At 51.7% G+C, this 18,069-nt stretch overlaps 1 protein-coding gene across 6 annotated transcripts in view; it reads left to right on the top strand.

Moving 5' to 3' along the window:
- The window catches only part of CCDC9B (coiled-coil domain containing 9B), a 47,476-nt gene that overhangs the window by 18,997 nt on the left and 10,410 nt on the right, over positions 1-18,069 (top strand). For 4 of the 6 annotated variants that reach the window (XM_021297747.2, XM_021297748.2, XM_005509842.3 and 1 more), the window contains 7 exons: positions 790-939; positions 8,845-8,919; positions 11,327-11,511; positions 12,231-12,292; positions 12,805-12,858; positions 13,311-13,416; positions 17,997-18,054. In XM_021297747.2, coding sequence (XP_021153422.2) covers positions 790-939; positions 8,845-8,919; positions 11,327-11,511; positions 12,231-12,292; positions 12,805-12,858; positions 13,311-13,416; positions 17,997-18,054 — 690 coding nt within the window. The remainder of the gene's footprint in view (positions 1-789; positions 940-8,844; positions 8,920-11,326; positions 11,512-12,230; positions 12,293-12,804; positions 12,859-13,310; positions 13,417-17,996; positions 18,055-18,069) is intronic. The other 2 variants (XM_065066409.1, XM_065066410.1) reach the window with 1 other exon arrangement.

Raw genomic sequence — 18,069 nt, 5'->3', positions numbered from 1 at the left:
AAAGGCACTTGATGGAACTGAAAGATGATACTTTTAAATGGAAAAAAGTATGTATTTTTGTACAAAAGATGTGCTCGTTTTGTGGAAGTGATGGCTGAGGGCACTGGCAGGAGCTCAGCCAGCAACAAAGATAATTAACAAAATAAGAACCAGATGTAAATCCACGCAGTAAAGTCATGAACTGATACAGACAGCTGGAAATAATATCTGAAAGGGGTAAACTGCCCTAGTTCAGGGAGTTTATGTAGCAGTTTTCTAAATTATTCCATTGCTGAATAAATCATTCCAGAAATGTGAATGCACAACGACTATGAAGAAGATAATTTGTCAAACGTTAATACACTTCAGCGTAGTAACTGCTGTGTGGGCAAGGCTGGAGAGAACAACACTAAGTTTCTTCTTCACCCTCTAAGTTTCTGCTTCAGTGCAGCCTCACATTTTGTTGGGACATGTTGTTTGGTGAGGGGACAACTTCACATTTGTTTCAAAGGCACAAATGCAAGGCAGTTCTTCTGCCTAAAATGAAAACGTCAGTCAGTGTTCATACTGTAAAGCATCTGAACAGGGTGAATCCCACCCCAGGTTGTGCTCAGCTACATGTGCCTGTGTGATATTACATGTCCCTTAATGTATCTAAAGGGGCAGCTTTAGAAACTAAGATGACTGACCATGTGGCTCCTATTTCTGTTCTGCCACCAAACCCCTTGCAGCGTGGGGATGGCCATGCTCCCCGCACAGGCACCGCACAGGGCTAATGAAGGTGTCGTTGACTCATCCCGTCCTTTGCAGGGCAAGCGGATCGTCAGTGAGAAGCGCCCTGAGTGCTTCCCTGGCCCAGGCAGAGTACCAGAGCTGAGCGAGGAAGAGACAGACCACTTGGTGGCTTTCCGCCGGGGCAGGAGGATGCAGATTGCCATCACCATGGACAACAAGGAAAAAGTAAGTGCATTGTGAATGACTGCACTGCGACGTGTCCGTGGTGTCCGCTCATTCTGCTGGCGTGAGAAGGGCTGTGGAGACAGATCAGGAGCCAGCCCAGCAGCAGGACGTTGGGAGAGACTATATGTTACTGGTGTGGAGCTTAGCACCATAGACTCTCTGGCGTCCGTGGCTGTGGCAGAGGAGAGGCTGCACTCCTTTCCTCTGTGATCCCAGCCAGGGCTAGCAGGCTCTCAAACGTGCCGGGGCCGTCAGAAGTATCAGATGCTGGTTTGGGTGAGTCAGTGAAAGCACTGCCGGAAATGGGGCGCAAATCTCACCTCCTGTCTCCTACCAACTTCTTTTTGGGGCCGCACAGCAGACCGAGTCAGGAACACTCTCCTCTTGACTCACTGCACGACTTAGCAGAGCCGGGCAAAATCTGCTTCTGAAGCCAAGGCCTGCTGTGCCTGGCCATAACCCGCTGGGTGAGGTGGCTGAACTTTGTTAATCTTTGAAACATATTTGAAATACTTCTTCGCAAATACCTTCCTCTTTACACACACGGAGGCATGTGATATTTTCCTATTTGAGAGTTTGCACAGATAAGTAAGAATGCCTGCAGCAAACAGGGTCAGCAAAGCCTAGGAAGCAAAACAACACTTAGTGTAGCTGCCAAACACACCCAGGAACGCCAGGAGACCTGTGCAGCACCCTGCTGGGGCAGCAACCAACCGTCTGCTAACTGCCCACATCCATCTTCAGCTTCTCCTCCTCCCCAGAGTTTACCTTAGGCTCTGAAAGCCCATGTGCTCCTTTCTCATGGCTGCCAAGCAGATTTTTAATGCCGTGAGCCTCATATCAGCTGCCTGATTGAGCCACCAGTAGCTGTTTGCCAGAGGCTGACATGGCCGCTGTCCCCCATTGCGGCGTGGGTGTCACAGCTGCAGCGGCGGTGGTGGGATGGGAGTGCCGTGCCCGTGGCCGTGCCGCAGCTGTCCTTGGGGCTGGCAGGGCACCCTGGCGTGTGCAGGGCAAGTCTCTCTGCTTCTGCCCTTGCTGGGCTGGTTTAAATACCTAATCTCTGAGGTCATCAAGGCTGGGACTGTGCTAGGAGAGAGCAGCAGGAGGAGTGCCTAGATTTTGGCTCCAGATCCTGAGCCCTGTTTTAAAAATGTATGGATGGCCCTGGAAAATCTCCTGTGTGTTTATTAAGGAACATGAAATCTGAGGCTGAGGGTCCACATATGTGGTTTCGGTGATGCCTTGCAGCTACTTTCGGAGTGTGTGTGAGCACAGGCCTACAGCTGTGCTAGTTGAAAGCCATATCTGCACCTTTTAACATGAACCACTGGAGATCTGATGCTGTGACTCACAGGCTGGCAAAGAGGGTGTGAAGCCCCTAATGCCTGGCAGATTTGATTTTGGTGATTCAGCAGGGGCTGGTGTCTTGAGTCTTGCTCCTGCTACTTTCACCTCCCACTGTGCCGCCATTCACTTAAACTCATTAATTTCAATTCCCAATGAACGCAATTACCTCCATGTAGCAGCACAAGGAGCTCACATGACTCTGTCAGCCCTCCTTTCCTCAACTGTACAGAGTCACAGCGGTTTCCGTCACAGGGCTTGGCCTAGAAGGTAATTCTGATAATCCCCAGGAATGCAAACAACTCTGTGCTGCTCCTCCTCAGATACCCGAGTTCATTTAAAGTCTTCCTTTCTTTTTCCCCTTAATTCAGACCCAGCCGCTCGGTTGGCAGAGGGCGGCACCGAAGCTCGGGCGCTCTGCGAGCGGCAGCGGGCGGCGAGGGCGGCTGCTGGTGCTGGCCGAGGGCCCGCTGGGGCTGACGTCCACAGGGAGGGGGATTGCGCAGAGCCCTTTGGCGTCTTCATGCCTTGGCTGGACAGGATCCCTGTCGGGAGCACAGGAAAGGCACAGAGGCTCCAGATAACTCTAGCTATCAAACAGCACTGCCGAGGAGCAGTGTTTGCCCTCAGCGTTACTTAGGACTGAAAATAAAGATTAGTTTTGCTTGATCCCCTGGTCTCCTGGCTGAACAGATAGCCTGGCTCAACGGCAGCCTTGGACCAATGTCACTGGCAGACCCGTTTAGCAATAGCGTCATGCTTCTTGCTGGCACTGCAAACTTGTCCCTCGCTTTCTGTTCCTGAGCGTACCGCCCCAGGCTCTCGGGAGAGCAGAGAGCAGAGCAGAGCGGAGCGGAGCTGGCTGCTCCCGAGGGCAGGGTGCTCCAGGGACAAACGCAGGGCTGCTGCGGAGCACACCTCCCACGGCTGGGAAACGAGGGGCCAGCAGCGCGTGTTAATGAGCTTATTCGTTCTTTGGATACCTCTTATTATTTAGAAAAAGATATAGAAGTGTTTGAGACTCTAGTTTCCAAGACCTGTTACCAGCTGGGTATGTTTCAGAGTCCAGCTGAGCACAGGAGATTTCCTTGTTCCTGGTGATTTCCCTAGGTTGATCGGGCCCTGTTCCATCCGTAGTTAATGAGCTATCCTCACATTGCCATTTTAATTGTGTCACTTCAGACAACAGCGACAGCAGCCAGGACAAACACCAGCTCTCAGCACACTACACCTCACAACAGGACTGAAAGGATGTGGCTGTAAGAGAGTTAAGCGTTGGATTCCACGGTCACCTCTGTGAGCCGCTTTCTTCCAGCCACACTTGGTCAACCTTTTCCCAGGATCAGTGACAGAAGCAGATGGGCCTGACGTGACAGGTCGCGTTGGCGTCTCACACATCATGCCAGCTTGGGCTGGTTGAGTCGAGGGAGGTTTGTTCTGGCCCACCCTGTCACTTCAGCTGTTCCTAAGCTGCCGTAAGGATTAGTGTTTTAAACAGGTTCTTCTTTTTTCTGATAGCGATAGTGCTTGAAAAATGGAAACGAGGCAAGTTGGTCTCACATGCTGTGCCTCAGAGTGACGTGTTTCTCCAAGAGGCACGGGGAGACTGCGGAGCAGAGAGCAGATCAGAGTCAGCAATACCAAAATGTACAAAACCTTTATTAACTTCATCCTGCAGAACTCTGTGTGTCACAGGGATGTTGAGGACATTAATTCACTTTGGAAACGAAGGCTGAATCCTGCCAGCACTGGTAGCGTCACAGCATCCACAAGCCCTGGCAGCCCTGGGTTTCAGTCCCTCCCCTGTAGCCAGGGTTATAGCACAGCTCTGCCTTCCTGGCCACAGCGGTGCCGAGCACGCGAGCGGTGCTGAGGGCTCAGCGCTGCATCGCTTCAGGAAAGCTGGCAATGGGGAACAGCTGGTAACACAGGGAAACTGGCCCTGGTGGGCTCTGCAACCCAAAGCCGCCCCAGAGAGCTGGGACCTGCCCAGTGGGGGCCGTGCGCCAGCAGGAGTGTTAGTGTGGTGGTATTTGCACCACCAGTGAGTGCTTGCAGCCGCAGCGAGTGTTTGCAGCGGGCACCAGCAGCACGGCATCAGGGAAAGAGCAGAAGAGCAGCGCAGCCTGGTCCATACTCGCCATCCCCCAGGCTGGGAGCTTCCTGTGCCGAGAACAGCATCTTTTTCCTTGACAGGCTTTTTCCAATTCTAACCTTTTTTGAGTCCATCTGCGCTTTATCCCCCACATGTCCAGCCAGGAGCTGCAATGGTAAGTGACGTGCTGTGTTGAAACACACCTCCCTTCTTTTTCTTCAAACTTGTTACCTGATGACGCCAGCTGCTGTTTCTGTGTCACGGGAAGCTGCATAGATCATCCCCTCTTCGCTTTCCCAGAGCACAAACGATCTTATCGACCCATATCACATCTCTTCTGCAGGCCTAAGAGACTGACTCTGTTTAGACAAGTCTGGTGAGGAAATAGTTCTGTATCTTTGATCACTCTCATTGCCCTCATTTGTGCCTCTGTTATTTGTACTATAGAATTTTGATACGAGAACTGTGGTTGGTGCTCGGGCTGTGGGCTCCTGTGGATATACTCAGAGACATAACAGTGTTTCTGGTTTGTTCTCTATTCTTCTTTTAACAACTTCGCATTTGCTTTGCTTTTTTTTCTGAATAATTGAGCTAACATTTTCAAGGAACTATTCACAATAACACCAAAAATTTTGTTCCTGAGCGTTAATCATAGTTCAGGCTTCATTACTGTGTGTGTACATGTAACAAGGGGCTTTTTTCTCCATGTGAGTTATTTTGTATTATTGAATTTCAGCTGTAATTTTATGATGCAGGCATTCAATGTCAAGAGGTCTTTTGCAGCTCTTTCCTGGCAAATTACATTATTTGTCCTGGATGATTTACTGTCACCAGCAAACTGTCATCTCTCTATTCAGCTCCTTTTCCAGACCATTTATGAGCATGTTGAGCAGCGCGTGTTCCAGTGGCACACCCCTGCTAATCTTCTGCCATGGAAACTGGAGTTTTCTTGCCACTTTTTGTTTTCTATCCTTTAATTAGTTGTTAATCCAAAAGAGAAGCTTCATTTTCATCCCCAAGCTGATCAGCTACTGGGAGAGCCGGAGGGGTAGCAGTGTTGTCATCCGAGTGGCTGTGTCGGGGCCTGAGCTGAGGCCCCCACTGGAGCATTAGCGTTCAGCCTCCTTCATTTGCCCTGTGGGGTTTGTCACCTCCTGCCCGCGCTGGCTCCCGCTCCCGCTGGGCTATTGGTGTGGGAGGGAGGATCGCACGCCTCCCTGCCCCGTCGGTAACGTCCCGCAGCCTGGGCACTGTCAGATCTGCCTCCTCACTGCCCTTGCCACATTTGTCCTATGAGAACCTTTGACGGGCATCCTTGTTATCCCACGTCTTTCTCTATTTTTATCCATGATGAAATTCAATTACAAAAGAAAAAAGAATCCCATTCTTGCTAGCCTTGGCGCTTCCAGCTGCACCACATGCTCAGTCCCAGACCAGGCGCACGGCTGTGGCCGCGGCTGCCAAAGGGGAAATGCAAACAAAAAAGCTGTTCTCATTATTTTCTTTTCTGAAACAGTCTCAATGCCTTACACCACCATGCCAGCTTCAAGCCTGTTTTTTTCTTTCCTACTGAAAGGTAGCACAGAGGGTTGGGGGACCAAATTATCCTGTCTCCTTGCAGAACAAATTAACCTGAGCACATCGCTCTGCAGATGCAACTTCACACCCTCCAGTGCCACATCTGGGACCTCCCGTCCCACCTCTGCCTGGCTGCCCCTAAGTCTGCAAGCCGGGCTGGGGACGGTGCCTAATGTTTCGCACCAGTTTTCCTCAAAAGCCGCTCCGTGCTCTGGCAGGCTTTCGGGGTCGCTAGTACAGCAGAGCGGCAAGCTGGCAGCCCGGGACCGGTGGAGCATGATTGTTAATTAGCAGGTTACAAATCATCTTTTAAATGGATAGGGCTTCGGGGCTTTTAAATTGTCCTTTTATTAACAGAGTTTCCCAGGATGGTATATCAGAAATGACTGTTAGTAATCAATGGACACAAAAGCTGCTTTCAGGGAGTTCCACGGGTAAGTCTGGCTTCTGTGCCTGCGTGGGAGAGGAACCAAACCTGTGGCAGGAGAAGCACTCGTTTTTCTGTTGCTGATTGGAGGGCAAGATAGGCAGAAAGGGGGGCTGAAAAGCCTTTAGCTCCCTTCAGGCAGCACAATTAGCAGGCAGATTTTTCAAAAGGGTTCGAAAAAAACATCCTCTCATGTACTAGTTTCTAAAATCCTGCTCGGTGGGGGATCTGAGCACTGGAAAACCGGCTCTGAGCTCTTACAAAAATCTCCTTCTACAGAAGCAACGCCAGTTCTGATGCCAACGCGTGCCTGGAGGAGCGGGTACCAAAAGGTTAATTTAACACATCTGTCGGTACTTATTTTTTAAAGAAGAAGACTGTGAAGTAGCGCAGAGACGTTGGAGCCTCTCACAGCTTTTGGTTTGGAGAACTGTCAGTACTAAACAATGCTTGGCGAGGCTGGATAGTGGCATCAGCGTTGTCACCACTGCACACTGACTTCAGTGGGGTGTATGTACACCGAGAAGTCACAGCCGGTGTCAGAAAGCCTTCGGGAACCCAGGGCCATACCCTGGTCAGGAGCAGGCTCTGCCCACCCAGGGCCAATCTCTGCCTGAGCAATAGAGAAATCCTTGCTTAACTCTCAGGGTAAGCAAAACATCATCTTCTCTGTCTACTTCAGGTTTTTGTTCCCTCCTCACATCTCTTCCGCTGCTGTGCAGGAACAGTTAAACTATGAGATGATAATGTCATTGTCATATTTCATAATTTTGGGGGCGGAGAGGAGGAAGGAGGAGAAAAACATGTTTTGCTTCCCCATGGCCTGGGTGCGTCAGAACAGGCTCACAGCAGCTCTGGGGCAGCATGGAGCAAATGCAGAAATCTGCTCCTGTGCCAGTGCAAAAGCAAAGCTAACCATGTTCTCCTCACTGCACAGCTCAGAGCTGCTTTCTTGGTAGAACAGAACCAGATTTTTATGGTCCTGTTTTCCACAGTGCCCTTGGAGAAGCAAAAATAGCAGCAGACAAAGGAAAAAGGCAGCCTGGCTTGGGGCAAGGGGAGTAAAAGGAAGGAGAGTTGTACAGCGTCCCTGTGAGGGCGATTTGCGGTGTGCACTGAAGAGCTGGTGCCCAGAGCAGGGCAGCCTGCGGGGTGCAGGTGTCCGGCGCTGGCCAGCCAGGCAGGAGCCGCATCCTGTCCCGCGTCTGGCGAGCTGCAGCGCGAGCCCTGGGCCGGGCGCATTCCCGGGGCGCGGGCTCGCTGGTCCTGGCAGCGGCAGGGCCGCGGTCACCCCGCGCTGGGCTGCGGGATGCAGACACGCACACCCTGGCTCCGCTCTCCGGCTGCGCGGATGCTCTGGCTTTCCGGTTCCCATCTTCTGGGACACAGTCAGGCATTGTAAAGGGGCCAAACTGTGTCATTCTTTGCATGAGAAATACGCAGACTCAGATGAAATAATAAGCACGCCCATGCAGCTCCCTGCCTCAGTTTCCCCATCAGTTGTGAGCTGTCTTTGGCATTCCCGAGGCAATCAGTGCTCCTTCTCTCCCGTCTCTCCTCCCACACAAGGTTTTCTTTCCCCAGGGATGGAGGGACTCCAGCTCTTCTGCAGCAGCTGGCTCCTTTGTACTCTTTCTAAAATGAGTTTCTTTTACAGCTGCTTTAAAGGCTAAACATCCATCTGCCCCTTGCTCCCCAGCCAGCCTCCTCAAATAGGCAGAGTTTCCAGGTTTCTGCTGCTTTAACCTCTCTATAAACACAAGGCTCCGTTGGAGGCTGCAGAGGTTCGTTAGGTACGCGGGAGCAGGCTGCAGCGGGGATGAGCTGCGCTGGGAGGCTGGGCAGAGCCAGCGGGGGCTGGGACCCAGCACCCAGCCCCTGGGGCAGGCGAATCACTGGAATCAAAGTCCTGTTTCCAGCCTGCGCCTGACCTGACAGCACTGACAATTTCTCGAACGCCTGACCTGGCAGTTTGTGCTGTGATTTTCTTCTTTGTGTTTCAGTTTTGCTTGGCAATGCAGAATGGTAGCACGATAATCTCAGCCCCGCATGCTCCCTGGCCCTGTAGCGGTTCAGCAGGGAGGGGAATTTGGGAAACGTTGGCTCCTCTGGCTGCGAGGGGGGGTCTTTGGCCCAAATCTGAAAAAGTACCTGAAACTTGGTCTGTCTTGGAAAGACAAGGGACCGTACAGGGCCCTTGTGTGCCTCTGCCTTGGGAGGAGAGGGACCTGTCGGAATGAGTTCCTTTTTCTTGCTTTTCTAATACATCCCTTATTTTCTGACTTCTTTTTTTCTACATCAGTTTGATTCAGGACCCCAGAAACCAATCTCTCCTGTTTTGCCGACCTTTCCTAGACAGTTCTTACACGTCTGGGTGGGCACAGGGTGAGGCACTGACTCCCCTGCCAGGAGTCCGTGCTTAATCCTTGACTTAATTCCTGTGTCTGTGCCTTTGCAGGCAGAGGAGAGGAGAACAGCAGAGAAGAGGAGATCAGACAGCGACAGAGGCCCAGAGAGTGAGCACAGCCGCAAGGTGAGCGCGGCTCCGCGTCCCTTTGGGGGAACCCGTGTCTTGGAAGGGGAAACCAGTAGGACGCGCCTCCCTGTCTCTAAGAGTTCCCTAAGTCCTAAAGGAAGCAGCAGCATGGTCGGACGTGATCCCCACTGCTCATCCCTTTTGTCATCCAAAACTTTGCTGAGCAGCTGGAAAGAGGTGACAGGGGACTTGCCCGTCACGCCTCGTTGTGGCTGTTTAAGTCCCTAGCACCGCAGCAGGGATGTTACAAAGGGGAACGCGCTCACCCCTGTGGCAGCACAGCCCTAGCTGGTTTCTCTCCCAGAAACATTTGCTTGTGGATTGAAAGGCTCAGGCTGTATTAGCTACAGCTCCTCAGCAGAAGCTGAATAGGATGGAGGTAAATTAAAGCACTGGCCTTCCCACCGACTGTTTAATGCAAAACCTGGAGGACGTGCTGGCTCCCCTGAGCCTGCAGATGCTCTTAATTAATGGAGCACAAATTGAATAGCCCCACCTCAGCGTGATTCATTATGAGGACACAGATGGGCTCTTAAACATTAATTCTGGCTGAGTTCCCCAGAGCAGAAAAGGGGAGCGCGACAGCCTTGTGGCCCAGCTCACCACAGCCCCGCTGCACCCGAGGTGAGCCCCTGGCCAGGGCTCCAGCTGCCTCTGCATCCACCCGTGAGAGCACACCGGCGCCAGCCTTAGTCTTTCCCTTGCTTTTGGCTTCCCCTTTGTTCACGGTCAAGGTAACTGCACAGGGCATTTCCCTTCTCCCTGCTCTCTCCCGCCCCGTGCTGCTCCACTCTCGTGTGCCTCTCCTCGGTGGGTGCCTCAGGACTGTCCTTTTGGCAGACCTTGGCTCTCCTGTCTTTGGGATCCAGTCTCAGGTCCCCCAGCGATGACTGGAGGAGCAATTGCTGCCACCCCATCTCTGGCCCACGTGAGTGGGTCTCCTTGGTAACACGGTTTTCAGTGGCTCCTTCCCTGCTGCTCTGCTTTTATCAGCAGTGCAGGGCTGAGGAGTTCGTTCCTGTTTGAGGATGGAGTGAGGGTGGCTGGCATGGGAGGGCACATGGATGAAGTGATGAATTAGCCACTGGTAATTAGTACCCCAGGGCTGATATTTGCTGTGCTTGACAACGCATCATGGCCAGTTGGCTCCTGTTTCCCCCAGGTCTGTTAACCTGACAGGTGGGTTACCCACCTCTCCTTCTTCATACGCTCCAGCAGCTCTGAGCCAATTTTTTATTGAGCTTTTTTGAACAGTGGCAGCCCTTGACTTGTCCATCATGAGGAGGGGTGATAAACCAAGAGGCTGAAGGCAATGAGGGTGAAGAGCCCCTTTGCTCCAAGGATGCTGCTCTTGGCACTCACAGCACCGTGTGCCCTGTGCGGAGGGTTGGCCGTGGGCTCCCCTAGATGCCTGATGGTCACAGCAGGCCGGCTTCCTTCCTGACCTTCTCAGTGCGAAGGATTTCACAGGCATAACTTAGGATTAAATGTCCCCAAGTCTTCAGGTAGGAGGATTCATTAGCCGAATGCATCTTCTATGAGAGTTCAACCTGTCACGTTCTGTTGGGAGACATTGCAAGCACTCCAGGAACTAGCTCCATGTCATAAATAAACCTTAGCAAAGTGCCTCATCCTGAAAAATTGAGAACATTTGGTTTTAAAACCCTCAGGTGACGGCTCAGCTGCGGACACAGCAGGTGAAAGCCGCTGTCTAATTTATGCCTGCGGTTACAGTGGCTGCCAGTACAAATGGGGTGAATCAATTCAGTGGCCATTTGCACACAGAATTACTGGTGCATGCTTTAAAAGCATGTAATCAGCTACTGAGTAGAATTAAAAACTACATCTTATGGCAGCTCCTTCACAGATCAGGAGCTTGGAGACCACTACAAGAACCAAACAAACCTTGTGGTCCAGGTTAGGGGAACAGCACTGAAGCCCCATCTCCTCAAGGCAAGAGGAGTGTATCCAGATGGCAAAATCCAAGGGTTTAGGTAATAACAATTTTAATTCTTAAAAATGTATCGCTATTCATATAGTGGAAGAGCTTTTCAGAAATATGTTGCCACAAATAGTCATTAGCATTGTTGCATGTCCCTGGGAGGGAATGGTTGCTTGTTCTGATTTGGATATGGCTTTACCATGTGGCTCCAGGTTAGCCGAGTAACTTCTTCCTGCCTCAGCTTCCCTCTCTGTAAAGTCACCCAACCCTGGGACCAGTATATTTAGACTATGGGTAAAGCAGCGCCCTTCTGTGTGCACATCGCTTTAGAGAGAGAAGTGAACCTTGCTCCAAGCTGCTTTCAAATATTACTGAGCGTTTCTGGTGGTGACAGTACAAAGTACACAGAGTGCAGCTGTTTCAGACATTTTTATTAACAAGAAGCAATTTTACCTCCGCTAGGATGGTGGAAAGTCAGTCCAGAAGAGCCCTGGAGAGCTGAGTTTCCCCATGACGGGCCGGGAGCGCTCGGAGTACATCCGCTGGAAGAGGGAGCGAGATCAGATTGACCTGGAACGACTGGCACGTCACAAGAACGCGAAGGGCGAGTGGCGACGCGCTTGGGATGTGGAGAAGTCGGAGCACATGTAGGTCCTCCACCGCCCTGGCGTGGTTTGTCTGCAGCAGGCCATCTGAAAGCAGCAATGAGACCTTGTGCAGATATTTATTGCTCATCAAATCCTGTGCTGTCATGTGCCACTCCCTGACCAAATCCCCATCGCTGTCTCTTTCTCCTCCTGAGGGGTGCTACCCAATACATGGATTTTCAGTCACCCAGTAATTTGGATTGACTTAAGTGGGTGCTGGGTGTTGCTGGCAAGGCAGCTCTGAGCCCTCCTGGTCTCCTGTGTATCAATTATTGAGAAAAGCCATAATATGAAATAAGTAGGATTGAAAACTAACCAAACAGGTCTGATCCAGAGGTCTCATCTGAGATGACAGGTCTGAAGTAACTTCAGATTGTGTTTAGAAGCTTGGGAAACTGCATTTGAGCCTTGTACAGTTACACTACAGGCATCTCTAGGCTTCATGGATGTTCATAGAATTAACTATATGCATATATATATAGGTACTGATGTAAAGGTTTTAGAGGTTCTCCTTTGGGGTAGAATTGCCTCACAGCCTCATTTTCCCTGGTTAGTGAGTGTAGTTTCAGCTCCTGCTGATAAACCTGCGCAGATTTGCCCCTGGGCAGGTGCAGAGGGGCGGAAGGCTGGAGCCTGCATCACCCCGAGGGCTCCTGCCCACGCTTTTGCACACCGGAGGGGAGCGGTCAGGTCTGACAATGCCTGTTTTTAACCTGCAGGTTTGAAGAGGACTTTGTTAAGGATGGGGAGCCAGCCTTGGATAATCCCAGCAATAAGAAAGGTTGGCAAGGGACACCTAGACTCTGTCCTGATGCTGGTGAATGCCGATCGTGCGAATCCCAGTGCCACAGCAGCTGCCGTGGCTGTCAGCTGTGAGACTGCTTTCCTGGGCAAACGCCTCTGAGCGCGGTGTTGGGGTCTCAGCCCTCTCTGCTTTGCAGAGTGCTCAGGGGATGGGATTTGAGCGGCTGGGTGCTAGCGCTTTTTATCTTCCCAGGGAGAGCAGTGGCTTCTGTGACCTTGTATGACACAGTACGGAGGCTCAGTGCTGCCTCCTTCCCTAGACGCTGGGTTGAGAGGCAATCCTATTCCAGAGCACATCATCTCTGATCCCCGTGGCACACGCTGGCTTCTTTCCTGGGCATATGTCCATCGCGGCTCCTGTTTCTCAGGAGATGGACTGGCAGAAAAAAGCTTTCCCTTGTGACACCCTGTTTGAACGTCAGGCTTTCTGCTGTGTGCCCATCACAGAACCTCACTCACTTCCGTGCATGCTTTGCTTTGTCCTCTCAGGGGGAAGAAACGCAAGGAAATTCCACCACAAGTCCTTTCCTCCGAACGGGAGAGGTGAGTAAACGCCAGCGCTCGGCTGTGTCACCCCAGTAAATGTCAGCACCTCTGCTGTGCCCTCATGGAGCGAGCTCTCGCCAGGCGCTCCCGCGGGTTTGGAGCACCTCTTGGGACGTACCGCGGGGCTGCTCTCGTAGCTGCGTGTGCAGTCTGCGCTGTGCGGCAAGGGAGAGCAAGAACAAGCCTTCCAGGAACAGCACAAGGGAGGCTGCATCCAAGGAATAAGATTAATGTTATAACTGGAATCTGGAATGAAAACTGCAGAAGAAATACCCCTAGATTATCAGTTTGTATTTATGACTTCAGGAAATATCCATACAGTATGCACCCGGCTTCAGAGGCTTCCCCCACCAGGGGTACTTCCCAGTGACACAAGGGGGTTGGCCCCTTCAGTGGCCCAGCAGCTGGTTCTGCCTGCTCTTGCACAGCCTTTCCAACCTGTGTTCCAGGTGGAGGACAGCACGGAGTGAATGTGAGCGATCCTGGGCCCAAAGCAGTACCGGCCACGAGCAGCCGAGCCAAAGGGAAGGACAGACTGACGGGCAGAGCCAGGAGGTGAGGAGGCTGGCGGCCGTGCCACAAACTCTCGGTTGTGATGTGCGTGTCCAGGGCTCATTCCCTGCCTGATTGTGGAGAGGGACAGACAAAAAGAGATTTTATTCCCCAGTGGTGCCTCTTCAGATGAGTTGCCATTGGCTGGGACCATGGGGTCAGTGGTACTCGTGGGGTGCACCATTGCTGTACGGACCTGCTGCGTCAGCGCCGCGGAACAGCCCAGGGGTTCAGGGTTACTCTGTGACCGCGTTTGGGTAGTGCTGTCGTGTGCCCCAGCTGGTGCTTGAACACGTCTTAGCTGACTGCTAGGCCCTGCTGATACGGAGGAGCAGCCTCCAACGATAGTTCCCAACTGAACCAATAGTCATTAGGATTGATACTGTGGTACAAATGTCTTTTCTTAAACACTTCTTCTGAAAGACCCCCCCCACCCTGGCGAGGAGGGAAGTGGCCTGCTCTGCCAGCTGTGGGCAGCATGCAGCAATACAGGAACTTGCACAAAGTAATTTCAGAATATCAGCGCAACTGAGTGCATTTTACAGGTTCGCCCACATCCTCCCAGGGGCCTCCCTCCCCTGCTGCTCTCCGTAATTAAATCTGGTGCAGTCTCCAGTTTCCTGGAGCCACACTGGCGGTTTAATAACAGTGACTGTCTTTGCGGCACTGCCGTGCCCTTTAGCGGGCAACAGAAGGATGAAGAGTTGATCACATACCCAAGCTTCTCCATTTGTCCAGGCACAAAACCGTTCCAGCAGTATTTAAAGTTCAGCCACCCGGGTCAGCTCTGGCTGTGCAGTTGAAGAGTTGCACAAGCAGATTTGTGCCTCATGGGGGTACTCGCCGCGTTACCCAGAGCGGTGAGTCAGTGGGAGGCGGGGGGCGCTGGCTGTGGCCTGGCCGAGGTGCAGCGTGCTGGGCAGGGCCGTGCGCGCAGCATCCCGCGCTGGCGGGACAGCCGTGGGTCTCGTGTGCAGCGCCCGCTGCCGCGGTAAGCCTGGAGAACTTGCGCTGTTGCTTTTGTTTCCGGTGACTGTGCTTTGAGGAAATGAGCAGCCGTAACTCATCGAGTCATGCTGCAGATTGGGAATCTACTCAAAGCATAAAGTTGGGTTATCTTCTGTCTTCCTAAGCCTTGTTAGTTAATCATACCTTTAAAAATTAAATTTAATTCTGGTAAATTGATGAAGCACAGGTTAAACAGCATGCAAATAATCAAGTTAGCTTTGTTTCTAAGTTACATTCCACCCCTTTCGATTCTTCAGCTCCATCCTTGATAAAACGTACTCGGGAAAGAGAAGCTGCAGAGCTGCGCTCGTGCTCGCTCCCCCGGGACAGGCACGCCGGGGGCTTGCTTTGTGTTACTGTCTGTGAATACCTGAGACAGCTGCCGTTCAAAACTCTGAAAGACGCAGTGATTTACCCACAGTTCCGACCTGTCAGGGCCAACCCAGACCCCCAGACCGCAACACCTGGCGTGGTTCTGCCTCTGAGGTTCGCCACTGAAATTGTGTTATTTGTGATAATAAAAAGGACGGGGAGCTGGCCAGAGAGGCAGCAAGAAAGTGTAAAAAGTGACAGGGCAGAGAGGGAAGAATTAAAGCAGGGACAGGAAGCTGGCCAGAGGGAGATAAGAATGAAATTTAAAAGGGGCAGACTACAAGGCGGTCAGGGAAGAACTAAAAACACAGGAATTGCTTCAGCAGCTACACTGGAGAGAAACAGAAGGAAAAGATATATCCACCTGATACTATAAGGCACAGGTGGCTGTTGGGCAGACTCTACTACCCTCACACTGATTGTTAGATTTTTTAATAGCCGCAAATGACCTGACTACAGGGCATCATCCTTTCTAAAAGCCAGTACTTCTTACAGAATACAGCTTGCCTGAAATCACACAACAGTTTGGCGCTAAACTGGGTTCAGGGGGATAGGCCACTGGTGCGGCATTGCTGTCTGTACTTCCCGCTGAACTGAACCGCATCAGTTGTTGTCAGTTGTCTGGGTCTCCTCCAAGCTAATCACAGAACGCTGTTTCCTGAGACACTTCTCCTTTGGACTTCGATCCATCTGTTTCTTTAAAATCGCCATCCAGTGCCATCCCCTCTGCTTTGAGAAGGGTTCACGGGGCAGTTTATTGCTGCAGAGCAGATTGTGTCTCACTGTGGGAGAGATGCTCAGTGCTCCCAAGGGCTGGAAGAAATTGCACAGAAAAGCAGCTTTGGTTTCTGTCAGTGTTTGCGGGAACGTGAGTTATACCCACTGCAAAGATCGTTTTCTTCCTTTCTCTCTCCTTCCTACGGGAGTCTTTTGTTTCCCGGCACTTCAGGGCCTGGTAAGGTGGGAAGGGGCTGAGGACGTTTTCCCTGGGGGCTCCATGTGCTGGTACATCTGGTTTATTCTGGTCACGTCTTGTGCTGTCGGCCATGCCCACCTTGTCTCACCATGAGAGCTCAGCACCACCCAGCTGCTCCATGCTGCCAGAACCGTTTCAGAACAGCTCTCCCCCTGCCCATTCAGCTCACCTCAGGGACTTCATTTTCCTTATCTCTGCATTGCATCTTCTGGGTCCTCTGTTGATCTAGAGGGGATCCTGTGACTCTCTGGTCATGCCATCTTGTCTCTGAGGCTGGAAGAGCATCCTTAGTTGCACTGCTTCTCTCTGGGAAGAGCCATTTCTGAAGCTTTTCCTCTCATTTCAAACCTCAGCTCAGGGAGCCTTTGAGGTGCTGAGTCTTCCTTACCTTCACTTGGGTCTGCCTTTACCACTTAGAGACTCCCCTCCTGTTTAAGTGCAGGCCACTCAGGGGCAGTTGATCAGACCCATTTGGGGCATCTGGTAGTGGCTTCCAGCAGCGCTTTACCCCAGAAAGGAGTTGGAGCCAAGTTCCTATATGAGTGTCTGTCCTGGACAGCATTAATGTGCTAGGGAATGTGCTGAGTGTTCTCCTTGCATGTTAGCGATGAATAGCACACTCGGTGTGAGCAGTAATGATGGGGGGGAGGAACATGTCGGGTGGAGATGCTGAATATTTTAGCCTTGCTGTCTGGCCAGTTTTGGCTGTCCTGAGGCCCGTGGGGTGTCTGTGCAGGGCAGGCTCTGCAGGAGCTGGGCCGTGCTGGCGCAGGCAGGGAAGCACTGCTGGCTGTGCCACCCGCGCGGCTGCTGGGCGCACAGGGAGCCGGTCCCGAGGGCGCCCGCGCTGACACCTGACGCCGGCTCTGATCAGCTCTGCAGACGGACTTTTTTCTACCCAGACCTGGCTCTACGCTTTGAGAGAGCCTTGAAAGTGCTTGCAAATGCTATTTGCTTCTGCCCTGAGGACTTTGCTAGATAAAAAGACAGCGTGAAGCAGCTTAGTGTGATTAGTGTGAATGTGGAGCCTGTGATGGTAATTCCTACATAATTTTCACGAGGGCACATGGGGTCACTGTAACACATTTGCCTGTGGGAATGCCTGACTCTACAGTCAGCTCGGTGTGCATCTTCGGTTTTTGTGTCTTGGCCCAATTTTGCCAAATGAAGAGGCCAGTAAACCCAGCGGAGTCTGTCTAGAGGAGAATTAAATCTCACACACATTTGCACGTGTTTCAAGAGTATGGGGGTAGGGAGAAATATGTATATAATATACATGTGTATATATATATACAAAATGTGTGTGGTATAACTTAGACACACATCTAAAAAGGTCAAGGTTACTACGACCCCTCCCTGCCCAGTAGCACTGCATGGGCAAATTCAAATTTATATTCACCCTTGCAAATTCAAACAATCAAAAGAAACCAGCTCATCGTGCAGCCTTTAACCAAGCTGTGGCCCTCTTTGGCACAGGATGTTGTAGCTGCTGCAAATTTATTATGGGGTCGAAATGCACTTACACAGATCCTTGGATGAGACTGTCTACTGGGCATGACTCAACACAGAGATACCATCTCTCAGGAAATCCCGGAGCTGCACATTTCTGGAAGCTGGGTAGGGTACAGGGGGGTGTTAAATGCACTTGCCCTCTTTCCAAACTCTGCCCTAAGCATCTGCTAGTGATGCTGGGAGGGGAAGAGAGCCTGGGCAGGCTGGACCTCCAGGCTGATCCTGGTGGCAGTTCTTGCACATGTCCACGTCTCCAGCCTCCCGAGGTACTTCAAAGCAATTTTATCCTTCACTTTCTGCATCTGCCATTGTGGAGATCTGGGACCCTTGGGCACTGTCAGGCAAGCAGGACAAGACTGTGGCAGACATCAGCATGAGCAAAGTGTATATCTTATTAGTCTAACGACAACTGTCTGTTCTGGCAATTGGATTTTATGTTTTCATTACGTTCAGAATTACAACCACCAGTTCATTAAGATACAGTGGTCTCAGATGAGTGTCTCTGGACGGGCAGAGTGCTTTACAAATGCCAGAAGGAACTGGACTGGTTCTGCCTGCCCCTTTATCTCTTGTTGCCCCGTCAAGGGGCTTGGACAAGGAATGCATGGGCCTGGGGGAAGTTCCCACCCAGGTGGCAGGCAGGGGGTGCCTTTGCCATAGGAGAGCTTGAAGGCCTAAATTCTGATTGATTTTTTTGTCTCCCTTCCCTTGACAGATGGGATGCAAAAGAAGGCGAGGACACGTCTTTTCCGAAGGATGACCTTGACAGCCAGGTGAGCTCATGAGTT

Source organism: Columba livia, chromosome 5 (genome assembly GCF_036013475.1).
Source record: "Columba livia isolate bColLiv1 breed racing homer chromosome 5, bColLiv1.pat.W.v2, whole genome shotgun sequence".
NCBI lineage: Eukaryota > Metazoa > Chordata > Aves > Columbiformes > Columbidae > Columba > Columba livia.
This window is presented reverse-complemented; position numbering and strand designations above follow the sequence as displayed.